This window comes from Bos indicus x Bos taurus, chromosome 23, assembly GCF_003369695.1.
Source record: "Bos indicus x Bos taurus breed Angus x Brahman F1 hybrid chromosome 23, Bos_hybrid_MaternalHap_v2.0, whole genome shotgun sequence".
NCBI classification, from domain to species: Eukaryota; Metazoa; Chordata; class Mammalia; order Artiodactyla; family Bovidae; genus Bos; species Bos indicus x Bos taurus.
In genome coordinates, this window is record NC_040098.1 from 11463608 (window position 1) to 11477571 (window position 13964).

The 13964-nt window shown below is 43.1% G+C and overlaps 1 protein-coding gene across 4 annotated transcripts in view; it reads right to left on the reverse strand.

The window, feature by feature from the left end:
* Window positions 1-4103: 4103 nt before the first annotated feature.
* The window catches only part of STK38 (serine/threonine kinase 38), a 41610-nt gene continuing 31749 nt past the window's right edge, over window positions 4104-13964 (reverse strand). For all 4 annotated transcript variants that reach the window (XM_027523954.1, XM_027523955.1, XM_027523956.1 and 1 more), the window contains exons 10-14: window positions 8990-9107; window positions 7867-7990; window positions 7562-7657; window positions 6537-6631; window positions 4104-6114 (exon numbers count right to left, since the gene is read on the reverse strand). In XM_027523954.1, the coding sequence (XP_027379755.1) occupies window positions 5984-6114; window positions 6537-6631; window positions 7562-7657; window positions 7867-7990; window positions 8990-9107 (564 nt within the window). In that variant the 3' untranslated portion in view covers window positions 4104-5983. The remainder of the gene's footprint in view (window positions 6115-6536; window positions 6632-7561; window positions 7658-7866; window positions 7991-8989; window positions 9108-13964) is intronic.

Below are 13964 nucleotides of genomic sequence, written 5' to 3' on the forward strand. Positions count from 1 at the left end.
TTACCTGGAGTCCATGTGCACTTTCCCCGCCCTGCGGCTCCTTGTGATTCCCAGGTTCCAGAGCCCTAAGGGTCTGCCTTCTCAAGTGTCTGGTTAACTTGCATTCAAGACCTCTTGAACCCTCAAATCCAACTAAGTAGGACCCTACAAAGCCAAATGTAAAATAAGGTAGGACAGCTCATATGTCTTATGAACTAGTTTTGGTTTAGAGCAAGTGAGGAAACATGGCAGGAGTGAAAGGCAGGTGAGAAGGTGGGTCCCTGGAAAGGACACCTCGCTCCTCCTCTGCTCTGTCTCGGCCTCTACTCGGGTCCTCCTGGACTCCCTCCGCTCACTTCGCCTGGGAGCTTATTCGTGATACAACTTCAAGGGTGCTAAACAAGCCGGCCTCCCTGGCAGGCCTGCCCTTAACAGCACAGAGGTTAAGAACATGCTCTGAAGACATGGCCTGTTGAGGATGTTCAAGGCCGAACTGCTTAATCATGGGGACACGCTGCCTAGGATGCAATTCCCTCCCTCAGAGGGCTTTTATAATTGCCTGGAGAAGACAGATCCATAAATAGTTGAGGTCACTTGGGAATCCCAAAAGGGTAGAGTAGCCAGTTCCTGTGAGGATTAGAGGAGAGTTCATGAGAGGATTCTATACATGACACATGAACCGAACTGTTAAAGACAAACAGTACTTTTGGATCCATGAATCTAAATGGAAGACATTCCAAACCAGTTCAACTGTATAATCAAAGATGCGAAGGTGAAACAGTTGCCTACTGTCATGAGGGAAGAGGATGGGGGCATGCAGAAGTAAGGCCAGAGTAAGGACTCCTGTATCTCAGACAAGGTGTTTGGTCTCACTGCATAAGCTATTGGGAGCCTTAAGGGTTTTATCAATAACCTCAGATAGGCAGATGACACCACCCTTAAGGAAGAAAGTGAAGAGGAACTAAAGAGCCTTCTTTGATGAAAGTGAAAGAGGAGTGAAAAGCTGGCTTAAAACTCAACATTCAAAAACCTAACATCATGGTGTCTGGTCCTACCACTTCATGGCAAATAGATGGGGAAACAATGGAATCAGTGACAGAGTTTATTTTCTTGGGCTCCAAAATCACTGCAGATGGTGACTGCAGCCATGAAATTAAAAGATGCTCCTAGGAAGAAAAGCTACGACAAACCCAGACAGCATATTAAAAAGCAGAGACATTACTTTGCCAACATAGGTCTGTATGGTTTTTCCAGTAGTCATGTATGGATGTGAGACATGGACCATAAAGAAGGCTGAGCACTGAAGAATTAGTGGTTTTGAACTGTGGTGTTGGAGAAGACTCTTGAGAGTCCCCTTGGACTGTAAGGTCAAACCAGTCAATCCTAAAAGGAATCAATCCTGAATATTCACTGGAAGGACTGAAGCTGAAGCTCCAATACTTTGGCCATCTGATGTGAAGAGCCAACTCATTGGAAAAGACCCTGATGCTGGGAAAGATTGAAGGCAGGAGGAGAAGGGGACGACAGAGGATGAGACGGTTGGCATCACTGACTGGATGGACCTGAGATTGAGCAAGCTCTGGAGTTGATGGACAGGGAGCCTGGCATGCTGCTGTCCGTGGGGTCGAAAAGAGTTGGACAACAGTGAGTGAGTGAACAACAACAGGTTTTATGCAGGAAAATGACATGACCAGATCTGAAATTTTAAAGAATTTCCTTGGCAGCAGGGAGAACAACAGACTTGAAAGGGGAAGGAATAGGAACAAAGAGGCCAGCAAAGAGACCACAACAATGGATTCAGCAAGGAATGATGAAGACTGGCAGGACGGACGAGCACACCCAAGAATTATACATGTTCACTGATGGGAGTTGTGTAAGAAATTTCTGGCTTGGATGGCAGGAAGAATGAGCTAGAAAGAAGGCAGTGGAAGCAAGAGAAGCTCCCTAAACAGTTTGTGCTGGTAAGAGGCCTTCCGGGTGGTAGTTTCTGATAAGCACTTGTTATGTGGGATCTAGAGTTCTGGGGAGATATTCTGGGCAGGATGGTCATTTTGAAGATCTCGCCACAAAAATGGCAGTTGAAGTCACAGTATGAGAGAAGTCATAGAAGTGAAAAGAAGGCAAAGGCACTGTTCTGAGGAGCCCCAGCACTTAGGCAGCAGCAGAACTACAAACGGGAAGTCAAAGAGGTGGAGCAGTTGTTTGTAAGTCAGCAGTGAGAGTGCCGCAGAGTGGTCAGGTAAATGGGGGCTGAAGAGAAGCCAGTGGACATGGCAGTTAGGACACCAGTGACCAGAGGAATGCTTAAAAAAATCAGTAGCATGTTTTGCACATGGGTTAATTAATACTAACACATTTCATACAACTGGAAGAAGCCAGAAGAGGGAAATGGAGTTAACACTGAGAAGTGTTCTTTAGAAAGTAATACTTATTCGTAGCTCCATGCCTCCGTCACTGCAGGGGAACGTACCTGCTGCTGCTGCTAAGTCACTTCAGTCATGTCCGACTCTGTGCGACCCCATGGACTGCAGCCCACCAGGCTCCCCCGTCCCTGGGATTCTCCAGGCAAGAACACTGGAGTGGGTTGCCATTTCCTTCTCCAATGCATGAAAGTGAAAAGTGAAAGTGAAGTCGCTCAGTCGTGTCCGACTCTTAGCGACCCCATGGACTGCAGCCCACCAGGCTCCTCCATCCATGGGATTTTCCAGGCAAGAGTACTGGAGTGGGGTGCCATTGCCTTCTCCGAGGGGAGCATACCTACCAGCCTCCCAAATCCTGGCCTGCACTTTCCCCTCTGTTAAATCACTGCTACTTGTAAACATCTCTGAGAAGTGTCCTCAACCTTCCCAGGAACTCAGGGTTGGCTTAACAGTACTGTTACAGCAACACTAATATAGTAGTAACTTTATAGTTGATGCCACAATTCTGTTAAGCCAACTTGCTGGCTGGGAACTCTTTCCTCACACCGATCTGTGGTTCAGAACCACAGTGGGCTCCCTACTGCTCCCTCGAGTGCCTGGGATTGAGCTCTGTGTTTTATGGATGCTTAAGTATTATGTGGGCAAGAGGTTTGTCTCTGAAAATATGCCTGAAAAGCATCACAGAGCCTTGTTTTTAAGTCAGTGTTGGCTTTGATAAGACAATTCCAGGGAAATGTTTGCTAACTAGGAAAGGAAAAAACACCATTCACTGAATCCTTTTTGCATTCAATTAAAAACACCATTTGGGTAACACACAGAGGCCCAGGAGAGAGTAACAGAAGGTGATCCAGGAAATGTATTTTCCAAGGAAATGATTCAGAGAAGGAGTATTAGTAATCAGTGGCAGAGGATTCTTATGTTATATAGATGAGCACTAAAATTAGCCATCTGCTAGTCAGTGCCTATAATCCCAAAGGAATTTGCCTCTTTTAAAAGTAATTCTTAAATAGGTACTGAAGAAAATCCTGATGTACTCCTGAATCAAGGAGACTGAATGCATCAGTATTCAGTTTCACTTTAGTACATGGTACAGTTAAGTTCTATTATTTTCTAACTCCCCGCTAAGAGACAGAACCCAGAGACAATGGTTCCCGACATTTCTTGAAACTCATGAGCCACGGGAAGACAACACATTCTGTTTAAGCTGCATTTAAACAGATGCCTCAATTTAAACAGATTCCCACCCTGCTTGGTCTTTGCCTGAGGCTCCTTTCCTGGACCCAGAGAAGGCTCCTCACATACGTGTCCCGAGCAGAGCCCTGCTCTGGTGGACATCAGGAGCTGAGGTGTCCATCTTGGCAGCTTGTGGGGAAAATGGGGCTGAGTTGTACAAAGGGCCCACCAGCTGACAGCACTTTCACCAGCAGGTCTCCCCTGGGCCTCACTGCACTGAACTGCAGGAGCGCCCGCTGCCCTGAGACTGAGCCAGGTGCAAGGAGCAGGGGCATGGGGCCGACAGAAGACGTCTCTTCACACGAACTCTGGTTCAGAAGGGCGGGCTCCCATCTTCCCTGAGACAGTAAAGCATTCTGCCTAAAGATGGCGTTCGCTGTTGCAATGCTTTGCAGACAAAGGGGTTTAGAAGAAGCCACCAGCACTCTGCCTCTTGGTATTACAAGCCACATTTGCTTTAAAACACACAAATTTATGCAACTGTTTTCACACACTTTATTCAGAAGTTTAGAAGTTAAAATGTGGGCATCCCCCCAACCCCCACCCTGCCAAGAAAAATCATCCCATGCCACTTTCCAACATACAGACTATCACCCTCCTGTTCTCATTACCCATGCTTACACACTCTTGCAAAACACATGGGGGTCAAGACCCCAACTATTTGGTAATCCAAAGAAACTACATAGTTACACAAAAGACTCTCACTTCCTTTTCACCAGCAAACCATGAATGAAAGAATAAGGGGCAAACACATGATCTTCATCCAGAGTTAATATTTCCCTAAAATTCTTTTTCCTTCCTCTAAGTCATTAAAACCCAGAGGTTTCACTTACTACTGTCACTTTGATAATTTTTTTTTTTTCCTGAATGGCTAAGCTAGGACATACTTTCCTTTCATAGCTGATGTTTACAACCTCAAGACTGGCAGGAAGCAGTCTCCCAGTTGTGACTTGGCTACGACACTCTGCAATATGCAAAGTTATCACATAGGTGCAAATGACGCTTTAAGAGTCATCAAAAAGTTTTAAAGCAGTAATGCATTAATATGGAGCCTCCACATTTTTCTGATGCAGCAGAAGTTCTCTAAAGGTGGTGGCAGCTGTGAAAGAAAAGGCACTTCGTGCTAAAATTCAGAGGGTCTCTCTTCAGAGACCACCCCAGCAGAGAGGCCTGGTCAGCCCAGGCCCGCAGGTGACCCTTTAGGGTGGAGAGGACCATCCCCCAGGAAGGCATCTGCAAAGGAAAAATTTGTAATCATGATTCCAAGGCAAGATGGTTACTTGAAGTTGGGAGAGGAGAAACACTGAGAATACAAATACGGCCGCACCAGGGACTGAGAGGCGTGAGCTGTACAAGCGTCTGCAGGCAGGCTCTGCACTGTGTACTGGGCTGGCTCCCTCCCCGCTCCAGGAGGTCCTAGAGACACAACAGGAGCAGCACCTTAGCCAAGAGGGTTCCCAGCCTCCTGCTCTGCCCAGGCTCCCCCTGCTGTGTTCTCAGGAAGGCGCTTAGGTCCTGTTGGCAGCACTTGTGGGTACTGCTGGTCCATGGCAATATCCAAGGGGATTTTCTGATACAGTCGTGAAGAGAAGGTGAGGATTTTCCACGTGATCTGAGCCTCCTTGGTGATGCCCAGCAGCCTTTGGGCCTTCTAAGAACAAAGATGGATCAAGCTGGCCTCCTCCATCAACACTCAGAAAAGCAGCAGGAGTATTTTAGATGGGCAGGAGCAAATAAATCAAAATGGACTGAGAGTCTTTATCCTAGTACCATAAATAAAGTGCACCATGACTGAGGCTATAAAAAGCCACTTGCCAGAGGCTGAGGTCTGGGGAGAAACCACCATAACCACCCATTCAGAATGGCGGATCATTTCCTTCAGCCAGCATGCTGGCTGCTGACGCTCTTTATTGCTTTATTTCCTTTAGTACTATAAACTTTTAGCCGTAAAGAAAAAAAATACTTGGTGGGCTTGACAGGAAGCATGTCACAAAAACCCAGAACTGGCTGATAATAAGTTTATGTTACAGTCTCAAAGTTGGATGATGGCTGTTTTTCCCCCTTCGTTCTGATGAACTTAGGAAAATTTGAGGTTTTTTAAAAACATCAGATTGGCTCATGATACTTCTAAAGAACAGGACAGCCATTCATGGCCAACACAGTAGAAACAGTTGTCTTTGTTCCACTGGTCATCAGATGTTATGGAAGAGAATCCACTCACTATCACCATGGTCACCATGTTGGTGGGTTCCATAAACTTTCTGGAAACTCTTTCAAAAGAGTATGTGAGAAGAAAACCATGATGTTGTACAAAGAACTCTGCTCGATTTAGGATCCCTTTTCAAGGAAAACTATTTTGCTGCTTTCATGTAGGAAGGTATCGCCCCCCGTGCAGTCAGGCCCTCAAAGCGCTTGTAGGTGTAATTGATGAAGACCCAGTCTTTGTTCTTGTAGTCTGTGTCAGGGTGATTACTTGTTGCCACTGGGAAAGAAACAGATGTCAGAGTTGATTCACAGCCTTACCCTGATGAGTCGTAACATTCTGGAGAACATTCTGCAGATTTTCTACATTTGCTTGCCTATGTTCCTTGAACCTCATATTTTTCACAATATTTTTAAAGTTTTATTTTCCAACTTCTGTCATTTCAGGTTACCTAACCTTTAATTTAATAAACAAGAGAGCAAATCTTTGTGGTTGAGCCGTCTGAATGTGGGCGTTTGTATTCACTTTCCATTTGGCAAGGTCTCACTTGCTGCCCAGCATTAACACTGGACATATACTTACAAAGAGCCTGAAGAACTGAAGTTCCTCTCCGTGTTCTCTACCCTGATTTGTAAACATCACACCCAAATTTGGGGGACATAATGCACTGATAAGGCAGCCTGAGGTGGTGGTGGTATTACCTGTTGGCTTAAGAATATCAGATTCTGGAAACTCATCGAAGTTTGAGGTATCATCAATGCTTTTGATTTCAATAGATATTGCAGCAGGTCTCTCTCTGCCAAGAACAGACATTCCAAAAATTACTATGGTTAGTAATCATATGGGTCACAACTAAAGTCTGGGAAAGACCCCTGATCTGACTGACAGGGAAACTCTGTCCACTGACAGGCAGCCTTTATTTCCTTTGAAAAGCTATGACCACTGACAATCACACTAGCTGACTAAATCCAAACGAAACTGTGATGAAAAAATGTAACAATTATCCATAGCTAGGAAGAAAGACAAGAAAAATAAGGTGAAATTAAAATTCAAAGTTAGCATTATTCCTGACAGCGTGCCCTGTCTGCTGAAAAGGGAAACTCAACCTCTACATGTCCCTTCGTGCAGGGCTCTGCCCTCTTCTACCAGAAGTGCCACCGAGTAGAGAGGCTAAAAGGTAAAGGTTACAAATCACAAACATGCAAATTAGGGACAATTATGAAACAGATACAACTTCATCTTCTGTTTAGCAATCAGGGAATGCTGGCTACAGCGGTGTGGGCAGAACACTGACAGCACTCTACGACCCACTCCCACGACAATTTCATGCTCCCCTGCCTCCCCCTCAACTCCTTTCTTCCTTCTCTACCCCCCAATAACAGCCTCCACCTGTGGGCACAGACTGTCCGGCTGGTGGCCCCCAACACTAGAGAGACTGGTGTGTCCGAGGTAAGAAGCAAGTGAAACACGATGCTCAGGCGGTCCTTTCACCATGGAATCCAAAGGTGTTTCACTTTGCAAACAACTGCTGGCTTCAACAAATCCTGTGGCACATGGCCGACAGGAAGTCCCAACTCCCAATCCTTAACAGGAATGAAAATCAGGACAAGACCCTGAATTTCTAAGAAGCTCTCTTCCCATACTTGGCATGCCAGTAATGGCTTCTAAATTACTATTAAGCAAGCTATAGACTCAAATTATCCTAAAAGCTTTTATATGGATATACCTGATATGTTCCCAGTCAACACCTTCAAAAAAAGAATTATTTTTGATTTCCTCAACTCCAGGGGCTCCAATTCTATGTTCCCATTCACAGCAGAATCTGGAAAAGAGAGGCTTTTCAGCACACCTCAAGCAGTCTCCTCAGAAAAAGAAAAGGAATAACCTTCCCCTTTTTTAAAAAAAAGAGAGAAATGGGAGGAAGCAGAGGGCAGACCTAAGAAATGATGAAATTTCTTAAAAAAAAAAAAAAAAAGGATTCATTCATCTCAAAAGGCCTAGGTGGGGGACAGGGGAAATGTTCTCTGATACCTCAAAATTAGATCCTTGGCTTTCTCAGAAATAGGAACTTCTGGAGGAAAAGTCAAAGTTTCTTTCCAGTTCATCACCTTCTTATATGTCTCTTGAGGGGTCTCAGAACAGAAAGGTGGGTAGCCTGTAATGAAAAGGGAACTTCGGAGCTTTCACATCCCAGAACTCTTGAATCTGAGTGAGATTATTCCACTTAATTTGATTCTAAAAGAATTTTAATGATCCTATGGTGTCCTTTCCTATGTGACATGGACAGGATTCCCACTTATCCCAGGAAACAACTAAACCAATTCTTCATTTCCCCCAAATCCAAAGTGAAGTTGTGCTTCTGACACCACTAGGGAGCCAGCTACTAGCTGGGGCTCAAGAGGAAGGACAGAAGTCGAGCTGTGGACACGGGGCTCCCTGGGCCCCAAGAGGGGGAAAAAAAGGATGCGGCACTAAGGAATAACCCCTTCCAGGAACATCCTTATCTGGGAAAAGTGACTCCACGCCTGAGAACTGCAGGGGAGAGGGCAGTCACAGCGTGTCGCTCCACGTGCCCCCCGCACGGATCACATCCACCTCCACACGCACCCATCCCACGCTCCAGAGACAGCAGCCAGACGCTGCCACACCCACACCGTCATTTACACGGACTCGCTCTGGGCCACCACAGACGGGGCTCTCCTAGTGCTCAGGCATATGGCACCCCCCCAGACGCGTCCCCTAAATACACAGATACACCAAGCAAGAGGGAGAGGGGTCAGAGCAGTCCATGCTTTGAAGGCTTTGAGAGAGAAGGGGGACAGCAAGTAAGAGTGCTTCTAATACTGCCCAGTGAAGGCTCTCTGAATACAGTGGGTGTTTAATAAATGCCAGTGAATGAAAGAGCTGCCAGATGGAGAGGATGGAAAAGTCAGAGAAAACCATGATAAATGATCAGCAAAGCCACGACAGGGTGCCCGTGAGCCCAAATACAGTGGGATTCATTCGATGACCCAGAGTTTTCTACCCAGGAAACTTCATAGTGAATGACATGGGGGGAGAAGTGCTCACTTAGGTACCCCAACTGAAACAGCCTTATCAACGCACGGCTCCTTCCTGACCCCAAAGAAAAATTCCCTGAAAGCACGCGACTTACCAATGAGCATTTCATACATGATCACCCCCAGCGACCACCAATCACAGAGCTTGTTGTACCCGGTCTGCATGAACACCTCAGGAGCAATGTAGTCAGGAGTGCCTACTGTGGAGAAGGCCTGAAACACGCACCACATGTCAGGGAGGCCTGGCAGGAAGGCGGACGCCCAGAGTTCTGTCCTAGAGACCAGAGGCTATGAGACCTCCTGGAGCTACCCACAGACTAAATAAGCAGGAAGGCCTCTCCACAGCACTTCCAAAATGAAAATAAAGCCTTGTCAGTGAAGTGAGAGGCCATTCACTCAAAGGCAGAGGTCAAGGGGATCTGTCAAGTATAATAGTACCATAACAGACTGAGTACCCAGTGTGTGCCAGGCTCTGATACTTTTATGCTTACGAGCCTATGACAAAACTCAGCAAAGAGGACTTTGTAGATAAAACTCTGACGCCCAAAACGGCTTTGCCTAAGGCCTCAGAACTAGTCAGGTGGTAGACCCCCGTATGGAAATTAAAGATAAAATTATAAACTATTGGTCAAAAGTTTATAAATATCTACTTACCAAACTGAAACATGTATGTAATAGTTCTTAGGCGGTTACTTTCTAAATTCAAATAATCTACTCTCTCACACCAGGACTGCAATACCAGGCAAAGTGCAGTCACAGCCTTCCTGTGCTCAGCGTTTGAGGGCTTCCCAGTGGGGAAAGCTCAGATCTAAGTGCTTTCCATGTTATACAACTTGTAAAGTTAAAAGCCACAGCTGTGTGGTGTTTTAAAAAATATTATCAAACAGTGCAAATGTATAGAAAAAAAAAAAGCACAGAGAATACAACATCCATGTACCCATTACCTATATTAAAGAAAAGTTAATAACCTGTGGTATTTTTCTCTCGGGTCGTCTGTCTTTTTAAAAGAAACTATGTAAACAAGAAAAGTGAGACTCCTTCCCTCTTCACTGAAGTCATAACAACCTGAAGTTGCTGTGTTATGACTGTATAGAAATTTGCATAAATGACAAATTACTCCTTGCATATTTCAACTCTTAATAAGGGGTTTCATACTGTGCTGTATTATTCTACAATACTACAACTTGCTTTTTCTCTTCCACATTATGACTTTGAGATTTACTCATGCGGCTCTTAGTTCACCCATTTCACTGCTGTGCACTGCTGTGACATTATACAAGCGTCACAATGGTTTTATCCATTCTTCTGTAAATGGACACTTATGCTGCTTCCAGTGTTTCATTCTAACAAGTAACACCTGAATAAACATTCCTGTAACACCTCCTGGGCACTGGGAGTATTGCTGGGTCTTCCATTATGAGCATCTTCAACTCAATGAGACATCTTTCAGTTGTCCTCCAAGGTGGACAAGTTGTCCTCCTCTTTAAACATGCCCAGTGGGGATAGCTCTTAGCGATCCACTTTCACCAACACTTGGCTTTGCCAGACTTCCATTTTTTTACCTATCTGATGAATATGAAATAGGATCTTGCTGTTTTCATTTGCAAGATCTCTAGTAAGGCTGAGTGCATATTCATCTGTTAATCAGACATTCAGTTTTCTTTTTTTTTCAGTGAATTATTGTTCAGATCCTTTGACTATTAGCTTTTTTCCCAGTTGCATCACTTTTTATCATTGATTCATTGGAATTCTTTTTTAACTTAAAAAAAAACAAAACCTTTTTAGGCCTCACAGTTTGTGGAATCTTAGTTCCCCGACCAGGGATTGAACTCAGCCTGGCAGTGAAAGCTCAGAATCCTAACCACTGAACCGACATGGAATTCCATTCCTCTGATTTTAAAAAGTAATTTTGCCACAAGTCTCTCAAACTGAGATCTTAGTTTTGTTTTTGAGCTTTGTAAAAATGGTATCATTCTACATGCAGTCTTCTCTTGCTACTTGATTTTTCCTCTATTTTGTTTTTAAATTTGAACCATGTTGTCACATGTGGCCGTTGTTCAATTATTTTCACTGCTAAACAATATTCTATTCCAGAATGTAACCATTTTCCTGTTGATGGACATGGTTATTTCTAGTTTTCTGCTATTATGAAAATGCAATAAAAATTCTTATGCATATCTCCTGGTTCAGAGGTGCAAGAGTTTCTCCAGGGCATCTGACTAAGGGTAAGTACGCACATGAACTGGAAGATGATTCCAAAGGAGTTTGGACCATGTGGCTTGCCTCTTATTTTGCTTATATTTTTCAATATACAAATTATTCTTCTTTAAAGTAGTAAAATACACTTATTCCTTCACAATTTATACTTAATTACCTGCATTATTTCTCAGTATGTTATTTAAGAAACTCTTCCTTACTGAAGTCATACACATATTGCCTTGTATTTTCTTCTAAAATTTGTAAAATTTTATTTTCCATCTATAATTTTTTTGTGTATATTGTAAGGTATGAATTCATTTTTTCCATATGAATAATTGTACATTGTTTTCTTTCAAATATGCATGTTAAATAACATAAATGCCACTTTTTTAATCTTTCAAGTTTGAAATATGGATTGGGCTTTCCCCAAGAAATGTTAGCATTTTAATTCTAATTATAAAAGTTAAGAAACTATAGAAACCTCTTCAAATTAGACTAAATATATTCCAGCAAAGCTGGATGTTAAGTAAATCCTATTTGTCCGAAGATTTCCATTATAAAACTGAGATCTCTTGCTACAAAAAAAAGAACTTCAAGATACTAAGGTATAAAAAAAAAATCCTGGAGTTACAGGATGCGGGCAACAGCAGGTTCCAAACTGCTGTAACGTGCTCACCTGGGAGCCAGAGCCCCTCCCTGGGAGCCCATGCTCACTGCCCCACCTGTAAGTGCAGGTAAGCAGGGACCGGCCCCTGCCCAAACCTCTGCTTTCCACGCGGACGTGTCCTCCAATTTCAAGCTCTTAATACCTAAAATCTGTACTATTTTTTTTCCTTTTGTTGTCTAAGTGTTGTTTACAGTGTCAATTGCAGCTGTGCTAAAAAGTTTTGTTCACTGTTAAGAGTAATTTCAGATGTGTTGCAACTTACTATTTCATTTAGGATTTTAGGGGAAATAGCGATTTAATTTCTTTCTTAATCACTTCTGTAAATTTTACACTTTAAAAAATTAACTGACAAAGATTAGACGCATAGATGTACTTCAACTTTTACCTCTGTTTAATAAATAAATTAAGGTTGACTCATACCTTGTGGCTCAGTTGGTAAAGACTCCACCTGCAATACGGGAGCCCTGGGTTTGATCCCTGGGTTGGGAAGAGCCCCTGGAGAAGGGAAAGGCTACCCACTCCAGTGTTCTGGCCTGGAGAATTCCATGGACTGTACGGACACAACTGAGAGACTTTCACTCATACCTACGTCCTAATCGGTTACTGGCCTAACAATCACCCAGGACCATGCTGGCACTACAAATATTAGAACGGAATTTAAGCAGCCAAAGATGAAGGTAAAGCCTCCACTTGTTTTCTGTGATTTTCAACAGACTGAAAAGTAACAGGCTGAAAAGTAACAGGCTGGGTGAACAACTACATATGTTAGGCTTACCCTAGAGCAATAAATTTATACTAAGCATTAACTTATATTAACCTTCCACTAGCAGAATGGGATCACTTACGAAAGGTCAAAAAAGCACAGGGTTAAATGACCTTTTGAAGACTGAGTAACGGTAGCTTTATTTCCAAGTTATCAAAGGAGGTAATATGAGGATGACCACTTCTGCTGTAGATAAAAAGGCAAGAACCTTAACCAGAGCATGAGAACCTAAGTTTATTCAAATTCAAGAACAGTAAATATTAAAGGTCATTTAACTCCAAATGTAGAACTTGTGGAACCTCCTTCCTTATAGACCTATAAGGCATTCCTAATAAGTTTGACATGACTCTCTGGTTTATGTCAAAGGGCATAAAGCTTCTCAGAGTATGAGGATAATTTAAGGTATTTAAGATTAATTACCCCCAAAATAAAAGTGGCCAAAGATTTAATCTTAGTTTGCCTTAAAAACTGCTTTTTAATCACAGAAGATTCCTTACCTTTTGTTACCTTCCAAAACACAGATAAATATCAGTCTCCCAGTAATGGAGGAGCCACTGTCTAAGAAACAGTTTCTTAGGTAGAGGGTCTCAACTTTGCACAGCAGAATCACCCAGAGCCCTTTTAAAAAACCAGGTACCCAGACTACATACCCCAAACCAACTGCATCATAATCTCCTGGGGTGGGACCCAGGCCAGACATCAGTATGCTCTGAAGTTTCCCAGGTGATTCTGGTGAGCAGCCAAGGCTAAGACCTACCGCTCTGTGACAGACAATAGAGGCATCTGAAAAGATTTGTTCCCAATGTTCCCTAATCCTTAACAACCTATGTAAACGGTGCTTCAACCACCTATAAAATTTAAACATTTAAAGAGTATCAGAGTTCCTAAGAAGGCTATGATGTGATTAGGTATACCAAACTTTAGTATCCCCAAATTAATGTTAGACAAGATATCAAACATTAGTCTCATTTACTATATTTCCAAAAATGTTTGGTTTAGGTTAATGCCTCTCCCAGGGCCTGGGTTTAACATAAAAATCATAATATTCAAAACATGGTCTTGAATGGACCTCAAATGAATCCAAAAAATGCAAGCCTTTCCTTTGATTCTTTCTTAATCCTAAGGCTTCCAACTTTCACATATGACTAACAGGTACTTACTAGCAACCTATTAAATGAATTATTAGAAATACCACAGAGAACCCTAATTCAGTGTTTTACTAAGGACTCTGGCCAAAACATAGTATTTGGCAAACCTGCCAAGTTACAACTGTGTACACCAACAAGCAGAAATGCCACAATTTCTAGAAACACACATGCATGATCCTCATTCCAAGTTAGTCCCAGTTTTCCATCCTTGCCATTCTTGCTTTCTAATGACCCACTGCCAGTTTAGCTTTACTATTTTCAACTTGCTATTGGGTTTCTTGCAAAGCCTAATA